This window comes from Bos taurus, chromosome X (assembly GCF_002263795.3).
Source record: "Bos taurus isolate L1 Dominette 01449 registration number 42190680 breed Hereford chromosome X, ARS-UCD2.0, whole genome shotgun sequence".
Taxonomy (NCBI): Eukaryota; Metazoa; Chordata; class Mammalia; order Artiodactyla; family Bovidae; genus Bos; species Bos taurus.
Window position 1 is genome coordinate 126399714 of NC_037357.1, and position 27452 is coordinate 126427165.

The 27452-nt window shown below is 39.9% G+C and overlaps 1 protein-coding gene across 2 annotated transcripts in view; it reads right to left on the reverse strand.

Annotated features, from left to right (window-relative positions):
• REPS2 (RALBP1 associated Eps domain containing 2) overlaps nucleotides 1-27452 on the reverse strand; it is a 244962-nt gene that overhangs the window by 110834 nt on the left and 106676 nt on the right. For both annotated transcript variants that reach the window (XM_024988440.2, XM_024988439.2), the window contains exons 7-9: nucleotides 20650-20713; nucleotides 18534-18676; nucleotides 5589-5683 (exon numbers count right to left, since the gene is read on the reverse strand). In XM_024988440.2, the coding sequence (XP_024844208.1) occupies nucleotides 5589-5683; nucleotides 18534-18676; nucleotides 20650-20713 (302 nt within the window). The remainder of the gene's footprint in view (nucleotides 1-5588; nucleotides 5684-18533; nucleotides 18677-20649; nucleotides 20714-27452) is intronic.

Sequence of the window (27452 nt, forward strand, 5' to 3'; positions counted from 1 at the left end):
ACCTATGCTCTAGGTATTTTCTTACAAGCAGCAAGAGGTTCTGACAAGCAGTCCCATCATGTGGGTATTTGCCAGAATCTCTTACGCAGAGGGTGCTCAACCCTGATTCAAACAGCCTCCCTGTCATGAAATAAGAGAATTTTATCGGCGTGCAGAAGAAAACTTTCTGCTAACTCATTTAAGGGAGACATTTCCACTTATACTAAGATGAATACCCAAATTGATCATGTGCTGATTAGTTTAAAATTCTGTGTAAAACCTACTTACTATAATTTCTTATAAACTCTCAATTAGCATGGAGTCTGTCCTCTGATAAGATTAAAGGATAATATATTCATATTTGGTATATATATAAACAAATTCTAGAAAGATATATAAATTTTTTAAGGGTGACTGGGTAGATGCAGATAGGGATAAGAGGAAGACTTGTCACTATAAGCCTTTTGGTATTCTTTTTATTTTAAATATATTCAAAGAATCAAATAAAGATAAATTCTAAAACTTAAAGTAGGGTAAATTCCTGGAGTTATCTGGTGCTCCCAAAAGTTAATTGGTTTACCTCTCAGAATCAGAACAGCCCAAGAGAGATAAGCAATACTTCTGTTTTCAAACTGTTTCAAAGAATGGAGTTACAATACTGCCTGGTGGTAATCTGATCTAGGGTTTAAGAATGCTCAGACAAGTCATTCTTGGCATCACAATGAAGCCTCCAGACATAATTTAGAATACAGAATGTGTCTCAACCAAATGTATCTCAACCGTGCCCTTCTTTCATTTTCTTGTCCCAGCTGGATTATAAACCAGATCCTTAACGAAATAAAATAATTTAGGAGTAGAAAAAAATAGATAAAAAGAAATCCAAAAGAACACCACTTAAAGACATTTTAAAAATCTAAATAAATGGAAAGACATTCTGTGTTCATGGGTCAAAAGACTGAATACTGTTAAAACGGTGATACTCCCAAAATTCATTTACAGAATTGAAGCAATCTTTCTTTTTTTTTTTTTTTTTTTTGCAGAATTTGACCAGCTGGCCCTAAATTTCATATAAAAATGCAAGGGACCCAAAATAGCAAAAATATTCTTGAAAAAGAACAACTTAGCAAAAACTAACAGGAATCAAGACAGTATAGTACTCACATAATAACAGACATATAGATCAATGGAACTGAATTGAGAATCCATAAATAAACCCTTACATTTGTGGTCAACTGATTTTCAACAAGGGTACAAAACAATTGAGTAGGGGAGAAATTGTCTATTCAATAAATGATGCTGAGACAACTTGATATCCATATACAAAAGAATGAAGTTGAACCTCTTCTTCACAATCTATATAAAAATTAACTTAAAATGGATCACAAACCTAAATGTAAGACCTAAAATTATAAAACACTTAGAAGAAAACATAGGAATCAATCTTCATGATTTTGTATTAGGCAATGGTTTCTTAGACATGACACCAAAAGCACAAGTAAAAAAAGAAAAAAATTAGATAAATTCTACTTCATCAAAATAAAAATCATTTGTGCTACAACGGATACTATCAAGAAAGAGGAGAAAAACAAAGAAAAATACTTGCAAATTATGTATCTAATAAGAAACTTACATCCGGAATATATAAAGAACACTTAAAACTCAATAATAAACAACCCAGTTTATAAATGGACAAGAGATAGGAAGAGATATTTCACCAAAGAAGACACACAAATGGCTAATAAGCACACAAAAAGATGTTTAATATCAGTAGTCATTAATTCAAATAAAAACCACAGTGAGATACTACTTTATTCCCACTAGGATGGCTAAAATCAAAGAGAGAGAGTAACCAAAGTTAACAAGGATATGGGGAAATTGGACCCCTCATACATTGCTGGTAGAGGAATGTAAAATGGTATAGCTGCTTTGGAAAGTATTTTGCTAGTTCCTCAAAAAGTATAACACAAGGTATAATGTGATCCAATCAATTCACTCCTCAGTTTATACTCAAGAGAAGTGAAAACATGTGTGTACACAAAAACTTGTACATGGATATTCACAGCAGCATTTTTTCTAACAGCCCCAAAGTGGAAGCAACTCAAATTTCCATCAGCTGAAAAATGGATAAACAAAATGTGTTCTATCCATAAAATGGAATATTATTCATCAATGAAAAGGAATAAAGCACTGATACATGCTACACTGTGAATGAACTTTAAAATATTATACAAAGTGATCTCATCACAAGAAAAAACTATTTTTTCCTAATTCTTTAATGGTGCCTATGTGAGATGATGGATATTCACTAAAGTTATTGTGGTAATCATTTCAAAATGTGCATAAATCAAATCATTTGGCCATACACCTTAAACTTATCCAGTTGCATATATCAACTATGGAAGCAGTGACAGATTTTATTTTCTTGGGCTCTAAAATCACTGTGGACAGGGACTACAGCAATGAAATTCAAAGGCAGTTGTTCCTTGGAAGGAAAGCCATGAGAAACCTATAGAGCATATTAAAAACCAGAGACATCACTTTGCTGACAAAGGTCCATATAGTCAAAGCTATGCTTTTTCCAGAAGCCATGGACGGATATGAGAGTTGGACCATAAAGAAGACTGAGCGCTAAAGAATTGATGCTTTCGAACTGTGGTGCTGGAGAAGACTCTTGAGAGTCCCTAGGACAGCAAGGATACCCAACTAGTCACTCCTAAAGGAAATCAACCCTGAATATTCATTGGAAGGGCTGAAGCTCCAATACTTTGGCCACCTGATGCAAAGAGCTGACTCATTAGAAAAGACCCTGATGCTTGGAAAGATTGAAGGCAAAAAGAGAAGAGGGTGGGAGAAAATGAGATGGTTAGATAGCATCACCAACTCAGTGGACGTGAATCTGAGCAAACTCTGGGAGACAGTGGAGGACAGAAGAGCCTGGCATGCTGCAGTTGGGGTCACAAAGAGTTGGACATGACTTAGAGACTGAACAACAACAACAAATACATCAACTATATCTCAATAAAACTGGAAGATCAAAAAACAAACATTATACTAAATGAAGGAAGCCTGTCACAAAAGACCACATGTCATGTTTCTATTTATATGAAATGCCCAGAGTAGGCAAATTCCAGAGACAGAAAATAGCTTAGTGATTACCAGAGGCTGGGGCAAGAGGAGAACAGTAGATGACTGCTAATGGATACAGGTTTTCTTTCTGGAGTGATGAAGATGTTCTAAAATTAGACTATAATGACAGTTGCACAACTGTCAATATGCTCAAAACCACTGAATTGTATACCTTAGCTGAATGTGGTATGTGAATTATATCTCAATAAGCCTGTTTACAAAAAAAGCAATTCAATAACCTAAGAAACGTGGCTAAAGACACATATACTTGAAATTGTACTCTTTAATTCTTGATGGAAATAAGTACATGGTACAGCTCTGCTGTCTTCTAAAAAAGATGTACTGCTGAGCAAACTTCTCAAGACCTGAATCAGCTATAGCTCCATTCACAACAAACACCTGCATGGAGTCATCCCTCACAGGGCTGCTGGTACCAAGTTCTATTTAAACTCCAAGCATGAGGACTTCCCTGGTGTTCCTGTGGTTAGGACTCTAAGCTTTCACTGCCAGGGGCCTGGGTTCAATCCCTAGTCAGGGAACTAAGATTCCACAAGACATGCAGCACAGCCAAAAATAAAATAAACTTTAAGCATGCATTCCTGTGTTTAAAATATCTCCATTTCCAGATTTGACAGCCATCTGTATATTTGGTCCTTTCCTTTTAGACAGATGATAAGTGAGTACACCAGTAGTCATGTATGGATGTGAGAGTTGGACTGTGAAGAAAGCTGAGCACTGAAGAATTGATGATTTTGAACTGTGGTGTTGGAGAAGATTCTTGAGAGTCCCTTGGACTGCAAGGAGATCCATCCTAAAGGAGATCAGTCCTGGGTGTTCACTGGAAGGACTGATGCTGAAGCTGAAACTCCAATACTTTGGCCACCTCATGCGAAGAGTTGACTCATTGGAAAAGACCCTGATGCTGGGAGGGATTGGGGGCAGGAGGAGAAGGGGACGACAGAGGATGAGATGGCTGGATCGCATCACCAACTTGATGGACATGAGTTTGGGTAAACTCCGGGAGTTGGTGATGGACAGGGAGGCCTGGCGTGCTGCAGTGCATGGAGTCACAAAGAGTCAGATGCGACTGAACTGAACTGAAGTGAGTACATGGGGGAAAGCAACATGAGTCAGTAATTAATTTCTCAAAAAAAAAAAAAATCCAGCATTATTTGTCTCTGTTGGAAAGGTGAAGACTATCTCATACCATGGCAAGATGGAACAAAATGTTTAACCAGAAAGAATATGAATTAAGAAATTTTTTTTAGTAAATCACCTAACAACAACATAATTTTACACAAGCAGGGCTACCCATAGCAAAAAAAAATTTATTTAAAAATAAAACAAAAAAATAAAAACCAGGGAAACTGCATAAGAGTTGTAGCATCCTGGCCTGACAGACAAACTTCTACAGACACTGCCAGAAACCCAGAATACACTGGGGGCTATGAAAAGTGGCTGACAATCATGTCTGCTTCACCATCATACACATTCTACAAAAAGAAATTGAAAAAGCCAAAAGTCTTTGAATGCACATCTATCACTCCACCTGAAATCACTTTATCTCTTTCCCCAGAGGAGAAATCTGCTAAGCAAAGGAGCACAGAGGCTACAACTCAAAAAAAGAGTAGCAGAGAGGCTGAGAGATGTTATCAGAGAGAATGATGCAGAAGTGGGCTGGACTGGCTCAGAGAGGATGGCATCCACAACGCACACTACAGGCACCACAGCCTCCTGGGGGAAGAATAAATAAGGCAACGCCATGCTCTGACGTTGCCTTTGACTTCTATCATCTTGCAACGTCAGAGCATGGTAATAGAAGCCTATGTACAAACCTCCATTTATGAAATACTTCCAGACTTTTCTCAGGGTGGGAACAACAGATACCATAAGTTGTCATTGTGGCAATTATAATGGTGGTGATGGTGATGATAGTGCTGATATTAACAATAACCATAAGGACCCCTAAGCACACGTCTAAGCCCATCAATGGCCCATCGTTGAAGGAATTCTTCAGGTTTCTCTTAAGGATCATCCAAATTAGGCAGCTTTGAATGTGATTTGGGGCCCTCATATACAGTTCTCAAGCTTCCTCTCAAAACTGTTCTGATTCATTATACCTGGTTAATACTCAGCTGCTAAAAATACAGCTTTATAATGTTTACTTCAGAATTAAAGTTTGGTTAAAGTAAATAACCTGCCTTCCATTTTTTTGGCTTAGTTTGGCAATACCTAAATTTCACCTCTAAAAGGTCAAGAGGCTACTTTGATTTTTTTCTCCAAATGTAGTTTTAGGGAGAAAAGAAAAAAAAAGATAATTACAGATATATCTGGTGTCTAAATCTGAAATGCTGAGCTTCAAAGTACTAAGTATGAAGAGAAAACGTTATGAAAGCAGATTTTCCAGAGTTTGTAAAGAACATGAGCTAACGGATTTAGGTGTACACACATCCTTACTTACTAACATATGATGATTTTTTTACCTCCATCCGATTCAAATCACGGGGTTGTTGGTTTGCTGGTATTGACTCAGAATAAGAATCAAATAACGCACACTCCCACTTGGGCTTAGGAAAGGCTAAAAAGAAATAAAAAGAATACATAAGAATATATACTTTAGTCATAGTGATCATTGTTTCCTTGCAGCTTTTCTGTGCTTCATAAATAGAACAACAAAATCAGCCAGCTCCTATACTAGAGATGGCACTCATCACGCTGAGGTAGTATTTCATGTTTTTACATATACAAGCTGGTACTTCTACCATGTCTACTCTACATACAATAAAACTAAGAAACAGTGAAGTGAAGCACTTCAGTCAATGTCAAAGAGCCAGTAAATGAAGAACAGGAACTTCAACTGCCAGCAGTCCTGCTGGAGAGTCCATGCTGTCAGCATTTCAAGTTATATTAAGAACACAGAAGTCATTTTCCACCTTAACCATCAGTATCACAATACTTCCATTTTAACTATGATACTAGCAACATATTTAAATGGCAGTAACTATATGCAGAGTACATCATGAGAAACGCTGGGCTGGAAGAAGCACAAGCTGGAATCAAGATTGCTGGGAGAAATATCAATAACCTCAGATAAGCAGATGACACCACCCTTATGGCAGAAAGTGAAGAGGAACTAAAAAGCCTCTTGACGAAAGTGAAAGAGGAGAGTGAAAAAGTTGGCTTAAAGCTCAACATTCAGAAAATGAAGATCATGGCATCTGGTCCCATCACTTCATGGGAAATAGATGGGGAAGCAGTGGAAACGGTGTCAGACTTTATTTTTGGGGGCTCCAAAATCACTGCAGATGGTGACTGCAGCCATGAAATTAAAAGACGCTTACTCCTTGGAAGGAAAGTTATGACCAACCTAGATAGCATATTCAAAAGCAGAGACATTACTTTGCCAACAAAGGTCCATCTAGTCAAGGCTATGGTTTTTCCAGTGGTCATGTATGGATGTGAGAGTTGGACTGTGAAGAAGGCTGAGTGCCAAAGAATTGATGCTTTTGAACTGTGGTCTTGGACAAGACTCTTGAGAGTTCCCTGGGCTGCAAGGAGATCCAACCAGTCCATCCTAAAGGAGATCAGTCCTGGGTGTTCATTGGAAGGACTGATGTTGAAGCTGAAACTCCAATATTTTGGCCACCTCATGCGAAGAGTTGACTCATTGGAAAAGACCCTGATGCTGGGAGGGATTGGGGGCAGGAGGAGAAGGGGACGACAGAGGATGAGATGGCTGGATCGCATCACCAACTCAATGGACATGAGTTTGGGCAAATTCCAGGAGTTGGTGATGGACAGGGAGGCCTGGCGTGCTGCGATTCATGGGGTCGCAAAAAGTCGGACATGACTGAGCGACTGAACTGACTGAACTGAACTGAACTGAACTATGGTGATAGTTTGCGTACCATAAACATTAACTGAGGAAATACTGCATTTTAGCTATTACTATTGGAAGTAAATAGACAAGATCTTACAATGCTGTGTGCTGAAGAAAATTTTATGAACTACTCATTTCTTTTGATTAGCAGGAATAACAAAAGTAAGAGCACAAGTTCTTACTGATTTATAACAATGAAATAAGAATCACATTATGGGTGTATTCCAACATAGTAAGTGCAGAGACAGCAGTTGTTTGCCATGTAGATGAGTGGATCAGCATAAGAAAAATCATGCTACCTAGTAAGCTAACACTGAACACTCACACTATTTCTTAGAAGCAGATCCTGTTTCACCACTTTTGTCACAAAGTAAGTAAAAAAGAAATGTCTCAACAGCTAAGGAAATTGTCAATATTCCAAAGAGGAAAGGCAGACTGGGGTAGACAGTAAACAGAAGCTACAAATCAAGTTTGTCAAGACCAGCTATTAAGAAATCAAAATTTTAATGGCATGTTTTTAAAAATATTGTTAATCAAATGTTAAAACATGGACTGGTGTTATTTTTAATCCTTTCTCACCCTCCCATCAGCACCAGGGTTTGAAATGCCAACTTCCCTCCTGGTAAAGTAGTGCCCACTAAGAAAGAGCTGCCACATGCAGCTGAGCACAAGCACCTTAGATTGTTCCCCTGCTTCCTCTGGTCTGTGTTTCACTGATAGCAGGTGGGACAAATCTTGAGCCCCAGTGATTTTTCTGACTATACCAAGTCGTCTCACCCTTTCCTTGGTAAAAAAAGAAAAAACAAACAAAACTCAGCAAAACATGTTTCCAAGTTTGTACCGTCCCTCAATCCAGCCCCAAGAGGAGTTTTAACCAAGATAAGATTTCTCTTTCTAGCTGACCAGTGACCTGGCTACAATTACACACTGATGCCTTATCAAAGAGTCAAGCTTCGTAGAAAGCTAACACTTTCAAAAACTACCAAGGCCATGCATTCACTGCTAAATCTCTCTCCTGCAAGTCCTCATGTCTCCTCCTCCACTGTCACTTCCCAGTGCCAGCCTCCCATGGCTGTGATCCACTCTACCATGATCCGCTCTTCAGTTTCCACCCTTCATCCTCAAAACCTGCTCTCAGTTCAGCAATCAGCATGACCGTCTCAAACAGCAAATCTGATTGTGTCCCTTCCCTGCTTCAAACACATCATCATTGCCCATGATCTATTCCCCAGCTTCCTCTATAGCCATATCCTCAGGGTCTGGCTCTCTGCACTCCAGCCACCATGACCTGAAATTCACATGACTCCCCGCTCCAAACTCCCTATCAGAGAGGGACACTGGAGCATACCTGCTGTCCCCTGTGCCCAGAGCCCAGTCTTCCCCCTTCTTCACCTGCAGTGCCCTTAGCTCACCCTTCACATTTAAGTGCAAACATTTAAGGAAGTCCTCCCTAAAGTCATCCATTCTCCAACTGTCTCTAAGTCCTATGATGGTAAGAACTCTCTTGTATATAGCACTCTGACCACAGAGAATAACACAGTGCCTCTGACATAGGACATAACCAGTAAGTACTTTTGACAAATTATAGGCTAAAAATCTATACCAAAATCCACCCAGTCACCTAGACATAAAAATATCCAAAAACCCATAAGTAAGCCACCAAATAATCCAAAGTCTCCTTCCAATTCTGCCTGTTAATTTTCACTGTTGGCAGATGGGGGGAATGAGATACAACAGTTCTTGTTTCATTACTTTATTGAAAACAAGTTTATATATTTATGAATGCACAATGGTATCAACCAAATTTACACTCTTCACCAATGTTATTGAAGACTGGATTAATTTGTTTTCAAGACCAAATAGAGATCAATCTGATTAGCTCTTTTGAAACAAGAGCTAAGTTTTTTAAAAATTTAAATTTGGTCTCATAAAAATGAACCCTCAAAATGAATAGGACCAGTCATATTTTTCAAAGTCTAAAAGCATAGAGAAGACCTCAATACTTCTGGCCATTTTCTTGAATCAAATACAAAAATAAACAAGGGTGATAAACCATTTAAAAGTTAACTACTAAACCTTTTACTATCACTATGTTTGATGGGGTTTTATGAGGTCTCTCATGATTTTTGCTAGAACTATATAATTATTATTTAAGATTAATACCACAAACTGGAAATGATGGGCAATTTTTATTTAATTGAAGGGTATGTGATAGATTCTTCCATTTTTTCTATATAAATGCATGCTCCATAAAAGGTCACAAACAAATTGGTGTGCGGCAGCAGGGTTCAAACAAGGAGTCATGACACGTGGCCTAGGTTCCATGGCCACATCACATAAAAACAAGGAAACCACATTCATCAAAACCCCAAAATGGAAGATGGAGGAATAGGACGGGGAGACCACTTTCTCCCCCACAAATTCATCAAAAGATCATTCGAACGCTGAGCAAATTCCACAAAACAACTTCTGAATGCTGGCGGAGGACACCAGGCACCCAGAAAGGCAGCCCATTGTCTTCGAAACGAGGTAGGACAAAATATAAAAGATAAAAAGAGAGACAAAAAAGTTAGGGATGGATACCCATCCCAAGGAGGGAGTCGTAAAACAGAAGTTTCCAAACACCAGGAAACCCTCTCACTGGTGGGTCTGTGGGGAGTTTTGGAATCTCAGAGGGCAACATAAAGTGAAGTCGCTAAAGTGAAGTTGCTCAGTCGTGTCTGACTGTTTGAGACCCTATGGACTATAGCCTACCAGGCTCCTCCATCCATGGGATTCTCCAGGCAAGAGTACTGGAGTGGGTTGCCATTTCCTTCTCCAGGGGATTTTCCTGACCCAGGGATCAAACCCGGGTCTCCCGCGTTACAGGCAGATGCTTTAACCTCTGAGCCACCAGGGAAGACCAGAGGGCAACGTAACTGGGAGGAAAAAATAAATAAAACCCACAGATTAAGTGCCTAACTGCAAGTTCCAGTGGAGAAGTAGCCCACATGCTTGCGTCTGCCACCGGCAAGTAGGGGCTGAACAGGCAGGCATGGGCTGCAGTGCTTAGGGTAAGGACTGGTCCTGAATGCCCTGAGGGCAATCTGAGGCAGCTAACATGAGATAGCAACCCAAACTGTGGGATAGCCAGAGAGAGAGAAGGAAAAAAAAGAGGAAAGAGAGAGAGAGAACTTTCCCACAAAAAGCTCTAACCTAAGGCACTGCCAGGCCACTCACAAAACAAAGAACTGAGCAAATACCAGAGAAGAGCTAGCCGGCAGTGGACTGGCCCATCCCCGCCAGAGACAGGGAGGCAGGCAGGTGCCAGCCAGAGCTGGAAGGAAAGGGGCAAACTCGGCCCCAGAGACAGCATCCTCTATCAAACTGCGAGCAGGTTCCCAGTTGCTAACCAAGTCTACCTGGGATCCTGGACAGTTGACATCCGCCAGAGATCAGCTCCCCAGAGGAGACGCATGGCACACCTGAGACAGCGCTCCCACTGAGCACTGGGAAACTGACCAGCCAGGACCGTGGAGGTGATAAGATGCACCGCCCCACCTGGGGAGAGTGCACTCGCCAAGCGCCTGGTCGCCTGAGCTGCTCAGACCTGGGAAGGGCACAAAATGCAGGCCCAACCAGTCTGTGCCTTTGTGGAGTACCCAAGAACCTGAACCTGAGCGGCTTAGACCTGGGAAGTGAACACAACACAGGGCCCGCCTTAGATAGTTCACCTGCAGAGCAACCTGGAGCCTCAGTAGTGTAGACCAGGAAAGCACACATGCCGAGAGCAGGGGCAAACCCAGTGTGGCCCAGCCACTGTGAGTACTCCCCACACATGCCAGTGATATTTGCTTGCAGTGTTCCTCCCTCCCCACAGCACAAATGAACAAGTGAGCCTAAATAAATGACCACCTTTGCCCCCTTGTGTCAGGGCGGAAGTGAGATACTGAAGAGACTTGCAAACAGAGGAAGACAAAATAAACAAAGAAGAGGGAACCGCTTTGTAAGTGACAGGTGCAACATATTAAAACCCTGTAGTTAGCACTGGCTACATTGGAAGGGATCTATAGACCTTGAGAAGAAGTATAAGCTGGAACAAGGAACTATGTGAAACTGAACTGACCCCACACTGCCCTCAACAGCTCCAGAGAAATTCGTAGATATATTTTACTATTATCATTTTTAATTTTTAAAATTTTTTTAGTTTTAAGTTCTTTATTATTCCTTTCATTTTCATTTTTAAAACCTATTACCTTGCAAAAAAAAAGACTATTTTAAAGCAAATTTAATATTTTTTATAACTTTTGCAATTTTTTTAAATACTGTATTTTTGAGTCTATCCTCTACTCTAGATTTTTAATCTTTGCTTTTTGGTATTTGTTATCAATTCTGTACCTTTAAGAATCCAATCTTCAGTACCCATTTTTACTCAGGAGTGTGATTACTGGCTTGATTGCTCTTTTCCCTTTTGACTCTCCTTTTTCTCCCCCAGGTCACCTCTATCTCCTCCCTCCCTCTTCTCTTCTCTACCCAACTCTGTGAATCTCTTTGGGTAGTCTGGGCTGTGGAGAACACTTAGGGAACTGATCACAGGCTAGACTGGTCTCTCTCCTTTTGACTCCCCCTCCTCTCCTCCTGGTCACCTCTATCTCCTTCTGGTCACCTCTATCTCCTTCCACCCTCTTCTCTTCTCTGTGGAACTCCATGAACCTCTCTGAGTATTCCAGACTGTGGAGCACAAACAGGGCATTGATTACTGGCTAGACTGCTCTCTCCCCTTTTGATTCAACCTCTTCTCCTCCTGGTCACCTCTATCTCCCTCCTCCTTCTTCTATCAAGAAGAAGACAAAAAGAAAGGCCATGAGAAAATACTTGAGGAGATAATAATTGAAAACTTCCCTAAAATGGGGAAGGAAATAGCCACCCAAGTCCAAGAAACCCAGAGAGTCCCAAACAGGATAAACCCAAGGCAAAACACCCCAAGACATATATTAATCAAATTAATGAAGATCAAACACAAAGAACAAATATTAAAAGCAGCAATGGAAAAACAACAAATAACTCACAAGGGTATCCCCATAAGGATAACAGCTGATCTTTCAACAGAAACTCTTCAAGCCAGAAGGGAATGGTAGGACATACTTAAAGTGATGAAAGAGAAAAACCTACAACTCAGATTACTGTACCCAGCAAGGATCTCATTCAAATATCAAGGAGAAATCAAAAGCTTTATAGACAAGCAAAAGCTGAGAGAATTCTGCACCACTAAACCAACTCTTCAACAAATGCTAAAGGATCTTCTCTAGATAGGAAACACAGAAAAGGTTTATAAACTCAAACTCAAAACAACAAAGTAAATGGCAACGGGATCATATTCATCAATAATTACCTTAAATGTAAATGGGTTGAATGCCCCAACCAAAAGACAAAGACTGGCTGAATGGATACAAAAACAAGACCCCTATATATGCTGTCTACAAGAGACCCACCTCAAACTTAGGGACACATACAGACTGAAAGTGAAGGGCTGGAAAAAGATATTTCATGCAAATGGAGACCAAAAGAAAGCAGAAGTAGCAATACTCATATCAAATAAAATAGATTTTGATATAAAGGCCATGAAAAGAGACAAAGAAGAACACTACATAATGATCAAAGGATCAAACCAAGAAGAACATATAACAATTATAAATATATATACATCCAACATAGGAGCACTGCAGTATGTAAGGCAAATGCTAACAAGTATGAAAGGGGAAATTAACAGTAACACAATAATAGTGGGAGATTTTAATACCCCACTCACACCTATGGATAGATCAACTAAACAGAAAATTAACAAGGAAACACAAACTTTAAATGATATGATGGACCGTTAGACCTGATTGATATCTACAGGACATTTCACCCCAAAACAATGAATTTCACCTTTTTCTCAAGTGCACACAGAACCTTCTTCAGGACAGATCACATCCTGGACCATAAATCTAGCCTTGGTAAATTCAAAAAAACTGAAATCATCTCAAGCATCTTTTCTGATCACAATGTGGTAAGATGAGATGTCAACTACAGGAAAAAAAACTATTAAAAATATAAACATATGGAGGCTAAACAACACATTTCTGAATAACCAACAAATCACAGAAGAAATCAAAAAAGAAATCAAAATATGTGTACAAATGAATGAAAATGAAAACACAACAACCCAAAACCTATGGGATTCAGTAAAAGCAGTGCTAAGGGCAAGGTTCATAGCAATACAAGCCTACCCAAGAAACAGGAGAGAAATCAAATAAATTACCTAACTTTACACCTAATGCAACTAGAAAAAGAAGAAATGAAGCACCCCAGGGTTAGTAGAAGGAAAGAAATTATAAAAATTAGGGCAGAAATAAATGCAAAAGAAACAAGGAGACCATAGCCAAAATCAACAAAGCTAAAAGCTGGTTCTTTGAGAAGACAAATAAACAAACCATTAGCCAGACTCATCAAGAAAACAAGGGAGAAGAATCAAATGAACAAAATTAGAAATGAAAATGGAAACATCACAACAGACAACACAGAAATACAAAGGATCATAAGAGACTACTATCAACAACTATATGCCAATAAAATGGACAACTTGGAAGAAATGGACAAATTCTTAGAAAAGTGTAACTTTCCAAAACTGAACCAGGAAGAAATAGAAAATCTTAACAGATCTATCACAAGCACAGAAATCGAAACTGTAATCAGAAATCTTCCAAAAAACAAAAGCCCAGGACCAGATGGCTTCATAGCTGAATTCTACCAAAAATTTAGAGAAGAGCTAACACCTATCCTACTCAAACTCTTCCAGAAAACTGCAGAGGAAGGCAAACTTTCAAACCCATTCTATGAGACCACCATAACCCTAATAACAAAACCAGACAGTTCAGTTCAGTTCAGTCACTCAGTTGTGTCCTACTCTTTGTGACCCCATGAACCACACAGTACGCCAGGCCTCCCTGTCCATTACCAATTCCAGGAGTCTACCCAAACCCATGTCCATCAAGTCGATGATGCCATCCAACCATATCAACCTCTGTCAAACCCTTCTCCTCCTGCCCTCAATCTTTCCCAGCATCAGGGTCTTTTCCAATGACTCAGCTCTTTGCCTCAGGTGGCCAAAGTATTGGAGTTTCAGCCTCAACATCAGTCCTTCCAATGAACACCCAGGACTGATCTCCTTTAGGATGGACTGGTTGGATTTCCTTGCAGTACAAGGGACTCTGAAGAGTCTTCTCCAACACCACAGTTCAAAAGCATCAATTCTTTGACACTCAGCTTTCTTTATAAAAACCAGACAAAGGTGCCACAAAAAAAAAAAACTACAGGCCAATATCACTGATGAACATAGATGCAAAAATCCTTAACAAAATTCTAGCAAACAGAATCCAACAACATATTAAAAAGATCATACATCATGACCAAGTGGGCTTTATCCCAGGGATGCAAGGATTCTTCAATATTCACAAATCAATCAATGTGATACACATTAACAAATTGAAAAATAAAAGCCATATGATTACCTCAATAGATGCAGAGAAAGCCTTTGACAAAATTCAACATCCATTTATGATTAAAAAAAAAAAACCCTCCAGAAAGCAGGCATAGAAGGAACATACCTCAACATAATAAAAGCCATATATCACAAACCCACAGCAAACATTATACCCAATGGTGAAAAATTGAAAGCATTTCCCCTAAAATCAGGAACAAGACAAGGGTGCCCACTCTCACTACTACTATTCAACACAGTTTTGGAAGTTTTAGCCACAGCAATCAGAGAAGCAAAAGAAATAAAAGGATTGGAAAAGAAGAAGTCAAATTCTCACTGTTTGCAGATGACATGATCCTCTACATAGAAAACTCTAAAGACTCCACCAGAAAATTACTAGAGCTGATCAATGAATATAGTAAAGTTGCAGGATAAAAAATTAACACACAGAAATCCCTTGCATTCCTATATACCAACAATGAGAAAACAGAAAGAGAAATTAAGGAAACAATTCCATTCACCATTGCAATGAAAAGAATAAAATACTTAGGAATAAATCTACCTAAAGAAACAAAAGACCTATACATAGAAAACTATAAAACACTGATGAAAGAAATCAAAGATGACACAAATAGATGGAGAAATATACCATGTTCATGGATCAGAAGAATCAATATAGTGAAAATGAGTATACTACCCAAAGCAATCTATAGATTCAATGCAGTCCCTATCAAGCTACCAACAGTTTTTTTCAGAGAACTAGAACAAATAATTTCACAATTTGTATGGAAATACAAAAAACCTTGAATAGCCAAATCAATCTTGAGAAAGAAGAATGGAACTGGAGGAATCAACCTGCCCAACTTCAGGCTATACTACAAAGAATCAGTCAGTGATGTTTTGTAGTATAGCTACAAAGACAGTGTGGTACTGGCACAAAGACAGAAATGTAGATCAATGGAACAAAATAGAAAGCCCAGAGATAAATCCACACACCTATGGATACCTTATCTTTGACAAAGGAGGCAATAATATATAATGGAGAAAAGACAATCTATTTAACAAGTGGTACTGGGAAAACTGGTCAACCGCTTGTAAAAGAATGAAACTAGAACACTTTCTAACACCATACACAAAAATAAACTCAAAATGGATTAAAGATCTAAATGTAAGACCAGAAACTATAAAACTCCTAGAGGAAAACATAGACAAAACACTCTCCAACATAAATCATAGCAGTATCCTCTATGACCCACCTCCCAGACTAATGGAAATAAAAACAAAAATAAACAAATGGGACCTAATTAAACTTAAAAGCTTTTGCACAACGAAGGAAACTATAAGCAAGGAGAAAAGACAGCCTTCAGAATGGGAGAAAGTAATAGCAAATGAAGCAATGGACAAAAAATTAATCTCAAAAATATACAAGCAACTCCTGCAGCTCAATTCCAGAAAAATAAATGACCCAATCAAAAAATGGGCCAAAGAACTAAATAGACATTTCTCCAAAGAAGCCATACAGGTGGCTAACAAACACATGAAAAGATGCTCAACATCACTCATTATCAGAGAAATGCAAATCAAAACCACAATGAGGTACCATCTCACGCCGGTCAGAATGGCTGCTATCGAAAAGTCTACAAACAATAAATGATGGAGAGGGTGCGGAGAATAAGGAACCCTCTTACACTGTTGGTGGGAATGCAGACTAGTACAGCCACTATGGAGAACAGTGTGGAGATTCCTTAAAAAACTGGAAATAGAACTGCCATAAGACCCAGCAATCCCACTGCTAGACATACACTCCAAGGAAACCAGAATTGAAAGGGACATGTGTACCCCAATGTTCATCACAGCACTGTTTACAATAGGCAGGACATGGAAGCAACCTAGATGTCCAGCGGCAGACGAATGGATAAGAAAGCTGTGGTACATATTCACAGTGGAATATTACTCAGCTATTAAAAAGAATGCATTTGAATCAGTTCTAATGAGGTGGATGAAACTGGAGCCTATTATACAGAGCGAAGTAAGTCAGATAGAAAAATACCAATACAGTGTATTAACACAGATATATGGAATTTAGAAAGATGGTAACAATGACCGTATATGCGAGACAGCAAAAGAGACACAGATGTAAAGAACAGATTTTTGGACTCTGTGGGAGAAGGCGAGGGTGGGATGATTTGAGAGAATAGCATTGAAATATGTATATTATCATATGTGAAATAGATCGCTACTCCAGATTCAATTCATGAGACAGGGTGCTCAGGGCTGGTGCACTGGGATGACCGTGAGGGATGGGATGGGGAGGGAGGTGGGAGGGAGGATCAGGATGGGGAACACATGTACACCCATGGCTGATTCATGTGAATGTATGGCAAAAACCATCACAATATTGTAAAGTAATTAGCCTCCAATTTAAATAAAGAAAAAAAACCCAAAATGGAATGAGAGAGGGGAGAGTGAGACAGAGAAAGGGACATAGAGAGAGACACTGAAGAGGAAATAAGCAGTGTATCAATGCTGCTCACTTGCAAACTAGTTCCTAGGGACTCCTGACAGTCTCCCCAAGCCTGTAAGGAAAGGAAGCAGGCTGGAGTTACAGTCCACTGGTGTCAGAAAGCAACTGCTATAAGCAAAGTCCAAGTTCTGAAATATGTAGTTGCATTTGCTCTGTGAACCCTCCCCTTCATACATTTTCTGAGGACCTCTGGTCATGATCCTATGGGTCATGCTTCCTCCAATTTTTCTACCTGTCCCTGGCACCAGACACTCTTCCCTTTGGTTGAGCCTCCACTCATTAGTACCTACCACAGAATGACAGACTTTTTATTAATATTTAAGAGTCAGTGATCTCAACACTGACTTAGATAAGTAACTGGTCACTTTGAATCTCATGCCTTTATGAGGAAGGGACAAGACAAGATAATCTAACCACAAAATTTATGCTCTATTAATGACTAATCACATTTTCTTTAGACACTGGTTCCCTCTTGCCAATAATCATCAATGACTAAGCTATCATGTTTTAGAGATCCTCCCTAAAAAGTGAGAATTGCTATTGAAACTACCAGCTATTTCTGGACAGCTGTTTCTTTCAAAGGAAGCTATACTTCTGTGAGTAATAGAATTCATATCAGAAATCAGCCCACTGCTTTGAATGGTCAAAAGACACTACCAATTTTTTCAATCTTCCAAAGAAGTTAATACAAATGTTGGACTCACCGTAACTCTTTCCTTTCCAGAGAATTGGGGATTGCTGTTAATTAATGAAAAAGACAAAGAGAGTTCTATTCCAACTTTCTGGCATGCTAGAATGTTCTGTATCTTTCATCTGATTGCAGTTATATGGGTAGATACATATGAAAAAAATTAAGTGTACCTTTAAGATAACAGCCTTTCATACATTTTACTGCGTGGAATTTTTAAACTTTTTCATTAGGTTCAAGAATCCTAGTCCATTCCATTACCTAAGGTCACTTGGGGACACCAGAATTGGCTTGAAGATGCCAAGTCAGCACTGGCTCTAAAGGAAGATCTTCCTCTTCATGTTTTTATCAGCTGGGGGTTCAGGAGTTACCTGGTCCACAATTTTTATGAAAGATGCAAAGAGCTGACTCATTTGAAAAAACTCTGATGCTGGGAAAGATTGAGGGTAGGAAGAGAAGGGGACAACAGAGGATGAGATGGTTGGATAGCATCACCGACTCAATGGATATGAGTTTGGGTGGGCTCCGGGAGTTGGTGTTGGACAGGGAGGCCTGGCATGCTGCAGCTCATGGGGTCGCAAAGAGTTGGACATGACTGAGCGACTGAACTGAACTGAAGTGACCTTGGTTTAAATCCATCCAGACAGTACTCACACTTACCCAGATCATCCCTATGACTCACATGATAAGCTGTGAGTCTAATACCAGCTAAAGACAGTAACTATAGATACAAAGAACTCCTCAAAGTATGTGGACATCATCTTAAAAAACAAAACTTTCTTATAAGGTCAGGATGGGAAACACCTAAGGTTTGGGATTTATGACCAGGCCTTACCTGCTTGCAGGTACTCTGGCTGCAGAGTTGGAGGCAGGCCCTCAGGCAGCGGGTAGCCGTTCTTTCGGGCCACAATGAGATGAAATGCAGCACAGAACTCTGGCAGGGTCAGGGCTCCATCGCAGTCGGCATCACTCAGTTCCCTAAATATAGCAGATATCATGAGCGCCTAACATGGGGCTCAGAGGGAAAGTTGCTCAGCCTCAAACATGCAAACACAACTCCTAGGCTCCCTGGTGGTGGCCCTGCAGGATCCCCCAAACTCATAAAAAATCTCAAGAGGCCACACAGAGGAAGAAAAATCAATACCACTAGCATGAGTAGCATTTTATAAATAAAAATTTAGTCTTCAAGTTCTCCAGTAGATCTGTTTTTCTAAGAGAATGCACAATCAAAAAACTATGGGATAAAAAGGAACAGGATGCCCACAATTTCACAGTTAGTTGGCACTCATTCAATAAATGCCTGGTGTGAAGTGCCCAAGGCTGGCACCTGAAATAGTTGGAGGAAGGGCTGCCCCTGCCCTTTCACCAGTGTCCTGACCATTACTCAATTACCCAAACTCAGATACAAGCACTTCATTTTTCAGCTTTAAGGAAAAACCTTGAACTTTTCAAGTCACACAAATGTTGTATCAAAAATTTGCTTGAAAAATTCTCTCCTGGAAAAATACAAATAAGCTCAGTAAATACTTGTTGAATTATGTTTTCAGATAAAAATAGCAACTAGGGAAGGCTGGAACCAGATGAGATGAAAGTAAGAAAGGGAGAGGCTTGAAAAGGCTTATTTTTGCTTCAGTCATTGTTTTCCACTGAAAAGCAGAGACCTATTTGCCAAAACAACTAAGACCCCATAAGCTCAACCAGTCTCTTAGACATACAGAGACAAATATGCCTGTGTTAGGACAAGCAGAGAGAGAAGGTATATTTTTTCTACTTGAAAGAAAAACCATGGAAGGTAAGCTCTGGAACTTTCCTTTGGAACCTCACATCTAACTCTCCTTGGAATATTCAGAAAATACCAGCCCCCCAGGATAAGGAACCAGGGATTTTTTTTTTAAACAATGGGTGGAGAGAAGCCCACAAAGCTTCTGTGGATATGTCTCAACAAAAAGATAGGAACCCTCATGCCGATAATGTTAAGACTGGAAATTCTGCCGAAACAGACTGTATTCTTTACAAAATGATAACTTCTTTTTTCCCAAGATTTAAAGCCTAATAAGGTTTGCCATTTGTCTTTAATGTTAGAATATATTGCTGAAGAACCGAAAGCCAGCTCAGGATCCCAGATACAGTAGCATTTACAAGTGTCAATGGAATAGTTTTTCAATATAATGCACAAAACATGACAAACAATTTTAAATCCTACTATAATTTTTTGTAAATCCTCATTTTAAAAGTTTTACATAAATATTCCAATACTTTAATTATATATTTATAGCAGCATGGCCTCCCACTCAGTCTCGAGGAAGAACAGCCTACACACAGCCAGGAGCTTATAGAGGCACCAAACGCTTTCCTAAAAGCAAACAGAGCCATCTGGACCAGGCTGTGAAGCCCTTCTGGAGCCAGGGATGCAGCTGGCACAGCAGCAAGGTACAGAGTGCACCATAGCTGTAAGTCTGAGCCAGGGTCCAGCTGATAAACACAAGCCAAATTTATGAAACTCAGAGGCAGCAAGAATAGTCAAATTTAACTTAATTCCAAAATATCTGTGGACCTTCTGTTCACCTGGCCTCATAAAATATTATAAAGAATAGCTTTTCAAGGTTTTCTAGTTATGTGCAGCACATGAAGTAGAAAAATCCGAAAATACACAAGATGGAAATTCTCATATGCTCACACAACTGCTTATATTTAAAAGGCATCTAGGTGAGGATACTAATCAGGAAATTACTTTTTAAATGATCAAAATAGTGAATAATACATTCCAGACACTATTCATTGCACTTTTCATATAATAACTTAATCTTCACAGCAACAATAATTTAAGTTCTATTCATATTCTCACATTGTTTTTAAAACTTCAAAACATTATTGCTTTAAAATGCAAAAGTAGGAGCTAAGGGATAGCTATGGATAACAGTATGAAACTACAAAGCATTAATTGTACTTACCATATATAGGAGAGTTCTGGAATGGAAAGTTTTGATTTGGTGAAGAAGTTTTTGGCAACAGAACCTGTCAAGAGCCATTGTTTAAATAAATCATTAATTACTTACCTAGAGCAGCTTTTTTATTTATGTAGAGATGAATTACCATTTTTTTCATTCAGCCATCCCTACCATATAATAACCACAAACATAACAATTATTCATCAAAGCAACTACAAATCATGTGGCTAAAAGCATACAAACAGCTTTTAAAAGAATATGTAAATCAGAATAGGGCAAAAGAAGTAGTGACATAATACTTATTATCACATGAAAAGTATATTATGTTCACGTTCTTTCATTTTTCTGAAAATCTGCAAAATTTACTGAAAATTTAAAAGATAAAAATATCAAAATTTTCAAAGTAAAAATGTGTCCAGCATTTTAAATGAAAGGGTGTGTGAAAGTAGTACACAATCATGGTAGGAAACAAAGCACAAAGAAGAAAATGAACACCACTACCCTCATCATTCTACAGATAAGACAGGCATCATGGGAAAGTGTTTCAGTGAGATTTTAGATCTCTTGGTGGCTCTTCAAGAATTGTATCCAGGAACCTATTACTACTTATTTTATTCATTGGAAATTCACCAATATCAATGGAAATCAGGAAATGATTCCATTCTGCATCTTACATAGCTGCAAGCTCCAACTGCACTTAAAATGTTTAGCCTCAATCCTTATTGAGATTGAAATTTTTATGCTTTCTGCTCTCAAAACAGTTTCACAATTCTAACACAAAAATTAGTCAAGTCAAAGCCCTAAATGCTATTCTTAACTGATAAAGTCAAATGTCTTTCCTTAGTGATTATAAGTCTTCTAATTGGCCTTAAAACAAAGGATTATAATGCACACTAAAGCAGACTTATATTCTGTTGATATATAAAGGATCAAAGACAAGTACCCTATAAATGAATGAGCTTCCTCCCCCTGAGCACCCTGGAAATACTGGTGACATAGGACTGTTGGCCATCCATATAGCCACCTTGTCAAACATTTGTCAGAAATGTCTTAAGGGAATTCCCTCATGGTACAGTGGGCAAGAATCTGCATCATGGGTTCAATCTCTGGTCTGGGAGGATCCCACATACTGCAGAGGAACTAAGCCCTTGTGCCACAACTACTAAATGCTCGCTCTAGAGTCCATGAGCCACAACTACTGAGTCCACATGCTGCAACTACTGAAGTCCACACACCCTAAAGCTTCTGCTCTGCAACAAGAGAAACGACCACAATTAGAATCCCTGCTCACTGTGAACTAGAGAAAGCCCACGAAGAGCAACAAAAACCCAGCACAGCCATAAATAAATAGTTTAAAAAAACTGTGTTGAAAGCATACTTGTCAGCTATTTTATAGATATAAAGGCATTCTCTCATTTCATTCTTCTTTTTCCTCACTGATTACCTTTCTTCAAAGCACAATACACTCAAACCCACAGCTAGAGATCTGGCCTGGCTTGGCCTTCACACAGTAGAGAGAGTAGTGGTTGTCTCACCCACAGGGAAGCTGACAGCTAACAAGTTCAGAGAGAGGACACTTGAGAAAGCCCAAGTGCTCCCTCCTTTGGTGTGGACAGATGCTCAAACCAGGAGCTGGAACCCACACCCCAGCCTCCTCCCAAGCAATGAAGAAACCCAAAACCAGCCTCCTTTTCATCTTCTCTCCAGTCATTTTCATATCTATTTGAGACCGACATGAGAGAGAACGGGTAGAAGGGAGACTTAAAGCTGTTGGCATTCAAATATTAAAACCATGAATCCAGACTTTTTCTTATAAAAGGGTCTCTCAGCCCAGTAAACTACAGCTACACACAGCATTTCCCTTAGAAGAAATGGAGTAGCACTTATAGTCGGAAAAAAAGTCCAAAATGCAGTACTTGGATGCAATCCCAAAAACAACAGAATAATCTCTGTTTGTTTCAAGGCAAACAATTCAATATCACAGTAATCCAAGCCTATGCCCCAACCAGTAATGCTCAAGAAGCTGAAGTTGAATGGTCCTATGAAGACCTACAAGACCTTTTAGAACTAACACCTAAAAAAGATGTCCTTTTCATTATAGGGGACTGGAATGCAAAAGTAGGAAGTCAAGAGACACCTGGCTGCTGCTGCTGCTAAGTCGCTTCAGTCATGTCCAACTCTGTGTGACACCATAGACAGCAGCCCAACCAGGCTTCCCTGTCCCTGGGACAAGAGAATACACTGGTCATAGCAAGTGCCCTCTTCCAACAACAAAAGAGAAGACTCTACAAATGGACATCACCAGATGGTAAACAGCAAAATCAGATTGATTATATTCTTTGCAGCCAAGGATGGAGAAACTCTACACAGTCAGCAAAAGCAAGACCAGGAGCTGACTGTGGCTCAGATCATGAACTCCTTATAACCAAATTCAGACTTAAATTGAAGAAAGTAGGGAAAACCACTAGACCATTCAGGTATGACCTAAATGAAATCCCTTATGATTATACAGTGGAAATGACAAATAGATTCAAGGGATTAGATCTGATACAGTGCCTGAAGAACTATGGATGGAGGTTCATGACATTGAAGGCAGGAGGCAGTGATAAAGACAATCCCCAAGAAAAAGAAAAGCAAAAAGGCAAAATGGTTGTCTGAGGAGGCCTTACAAATAGCTGAGAAAAGAAGAGAAGCTAAAGGCAAAGGATAAAGGAAAGATATACCCATTTGAATGCAAAGTTCCAAAGAATAGAAAGGAGAGATAAGAAAGCCTTTCTCAGTGATCAATGCAAAAAAAGGAAAACAATAGAACAGAAAAGACTAGAGATCTCTTCAAGAAAATTAGAGAAACCAAGGGAACATTTCATGCAAAGATGGGCACAATAAAGGACGGAAACAGTAAGGACCAAACAGAAGGAGAAGATATTAAGAACAGGTGGCAAGAATACACAGAAGAACTATACAAAAAAGATCTTCATGACCCAGATAACCACGAGGTGTGCTCACTCACCTAGAGTGAGACATCCTGGAGTGAGAAGGCAAGTGGGCCTTAAGAAGCATCACTACAAACAAAGCAAGTGGAAGCGATGGAATTCCAGTTGAGCTATTTCAAATCCTAAAAGATGATGCTGTGAAAGTGCTACACTCAATATGCCAGCAAATTTGGAAAACTCAGCAGTGGCCACAGGACTGGAAAAGGTCAGTTTTCATTCCAATCCCAAAGAAAGGGAATGCCAAAGAATGTTCAAACTACCACATAATTGCACTCACATGCCAGCAAAGTAATGCTCAAAATCCTCCAGGCTTCAACAGTACATGAACTGTGAACTTCCAGATGTTCAAGCTGGATTTACAAAAGGCAGAGGAACCAGAGATCAAATTGCCAACATCTGCTGGAACATTGAAGAAGCAAGAGAGTTCCAGAAAAACATCTACTTCTGCTTTATTGACTATACCAAAGCTTCTGACTGTGTGGATCACAACAAACTGTGGAAAATTCTTCAAGAGATGGGAATACCAGACCACCTAATCTGCCTCTGAGAAATCCGTATGCAGGTCAAGAAGCAACAGAACTGGACATGGAACAACAGACTGGTTCCAAATCGGGAAAGGAGTACGTTAAGGCTGTATACTGTCATCCTGCTTATGTAACTTATATGCAGAGTACATCATGCGAAATCCAAGGCTGGATGAAGTGCAAGCTGTAATCAAGATTGCCAGGAGAAATATCAATAACCTTAGATATGCAGATGACACCACCCTTATGGCAGAAAGCAAAGAAGAACCAAAGAGCCTCCTGATGAAAGTGAGAGAGGAGAATTTAAAAGTTAGCTTAACACTCAACATTCAAAAAACTAAGATCATGGCATCCAGTCCCATCACTTCATGGCAAAAAGATGGGGAAACAATGGAAACAGTGGCAGATTTTATTTTCTTGGGCTCCAAAATCACTGCGGATGGTGACTGCAGCCATAAAATTAAAAGACGCTTGCTCCTTGGAAGAAAAGCTATGACCAACCAAGACAGCATATTAAAAAGCAGAGACATTACTTTGCCAACAAAGGTCCGTCTAGTCAAAGCTACGGTTTTTCCACTAGTGATGTATGGATGTGAGAATTGGACTATAAAGAAAGCTGAGCACAGAAGAATTGATGCTTTTGAACTGTGGTGTTGGAGAAGACTCTTGAGAGTCCCTTGGACAGCAAGGAGATCCAACCAGTCCATCCTAAGGGAAATCAGTCCTGAATATTCATTGGAAGGACTGATGCTGAAGCTGGAACTCCAATACTTTGCGCACCTGATGCGAAGAGCTGACTCATTTGAAAGACCCTGATGCTGGGAAAGATTGAAGGTGGGAGGAGAAGGGGACAACAGAGATGGGTGGACAGCATTACTGACTCAATGGACACGAGTCTGAGTAAGCTCCAGGAGTTGGTTATGGACGGGGAAGCCTGGCACGCTGCAGTTCATGGGGTCGCAAAGAGTTGGACATGACTGAGCGACTGAACTGAAGTGACACACAGCATTGATCCATCAGTGACCAAATTTTAACACATCCAATATACAGAGAGATTTAAAAAAAAAATAAAGGCCAGTAACCCATTATAAGCTTCACAGGTGGTTCAACAGTAAAGAACCCACTTGCCAATCCAGGAGACGCAGGAGACCCAGGTTGGATCCCTGGGTTGGGAAGATCCCTTGGAGGAGGGAACAGCAACCCACTGCAGTGTTCTTGCCTGGAAAATTCCATGAACAGAGGAGCCTGGTGGGCTACAGTTCATGGGGTCACAAAGAGTCGGACACGACTGAGCAACTAACATTTCATTTCATTTCCCAGAATTAAGATATCACATGAAAGAAAGAGAAAAAGGGAGAGAGAAAGGGAAGGAGGGAGAGAAGGAAGGAAGGAAGAAAACTATGATATGAGGAATTGTCTGGCAGTCCACTGGTTAAGATTCTGTGCTTTCACTGCTGGAGGCTCAGGTTCAATGTCTGTTTTGAAAACTAAGGTCCCACAAGCCAAAAATAATAATAATAAAACTGTAATATATCAGATCAGATCAGATCAGTTGCTCAGTCGTGTCCGACTCTTTGCGACCCCATGAATCACAGCACGTCAGGCCTCCCTGTCCATCACCAACTCCTGGAGATCACTCAGATCCACGTCCATCAAGTCAGTGATGCCATCCAGCCATCTCATCCTCTGTAGTCCCCTTCTCCTCCTGCCCCCAATCCCTCCCAGCATCAGAGTCTTTTCCAATGAGTCAGCTCTTCGCATGAGGTGGCCAAAGTACTGGAGTTTCAGCTTTAGCATCATTCCTTCCAAAGAAATCCCAGGGCTGATCTCCTTCAGAATGGACTGGTTGGATCTCCTTGCAGTCCAAGGGACTCTCAAGAGTCTTCTCCAACACCACAGTTCAAAAGCATCAATTCTTTGGCGCTCAGCCTTCTTCACAGTCCAACTCTCACATCCATACATGACCACAGGAAAAACCATAGCCTTGACTAGATGAACCTTTGTTGGCAAAGTAATGTCTCTGCTTTTGAATATGCCATCTAGGTTGGTCATAACTTTCCTTCCAAGGAGTAAGCGTCTTTTAATTTCATGGCTGCAGTCACCATCTGCAGTGATTTTGGAGCCCAGAAAAATAAAGTCTGACACCATTTCCACTGTTTCCCCATCTATTTCCCATGAAGTGGTAGGACCGGATGCCATGATCTTCATTTTCTGAATGTTGAGCTTTAAGCCAACTTTTTCACTCTCCACTTTCACTTTCATCAAGAGGCTTTTTAGTTCCTCTTCACTTTCTGCCATAAGGGTGGTGTCATCTGCGTATCTGAGGTTATTGATATTTCTCCTGGCAATCTTGATTCCAGCTTGTGCTTCTTCCAGCCCAGCGTTTCTCATGATGTACTCTGCATATAAGTTAAATAAATAGGGTGACAATATACAGCCTTGACGAACTCCTTTTCCTATTTGGAGCCAGTCTGTTGTTTCATGTCCAGTTCTAACTGTTGCTTCCTGACCTGCATACAAATTTCTCAAGAGGCAGATCAGGTGTTCTGGTATTCCCATCTCTTTCAGAATTTTCCACAGTTTCTTGTGATCCACACAGTCAAAGGCTTTGGCATAGTCAATAAAACAGAAATAGATGCTTTTCTGGAACTCTCTTGCTTTTTCCATGATCCAGCGGATGTTGCCAATTTGATTTCTGGTTCCTCTGCCTTTTCTAAAACCAGCTTGAACATCAGGAAGTTCACAGTTCACATATTGCTGAAGCCTGGCTTGGAGAATTTTGAGCATTACTTTACTAGCGTGTGAGATGAGTGCAATTGTGCAGTAGTTTGAGCATTCTTTGTCATTGCCTTTCTTTGGGATTGGAATGAAAACTGACCTTTTCCAGTCCTGTGGCCACTGCTGAGTTTTCCAAATTTGCTGGCATATTGAGTGCAGCACTTTCACAGCATCATCTTTCAGGATTTGGAATGGCTAAACTGGAATTCCATCACCTCCACTAGCTTTGTTTGTAGTGATGCTTTCTAAGGCCCACTTGACTTCACATTCCAGGATGTCTGGCTGTAGGTCAGTGATCACACCATCGTGATTATCTGGGTCATGAAGATCTTTTTTGTACAGTTCTTCTGTGTATTCTTGCAATCTCTTCTTAATATCTTCTGCTTCTGTTAGGTCCATACCATTTGTGTCCTTTATCGAGCCCATCCTTGCATGAAATGTTCCTCTGGTATCTCTGATTTTCTTGAAGAGATCCCTAGTCTTTCCCATTCTGTTGTTTTCCTCTATTTCT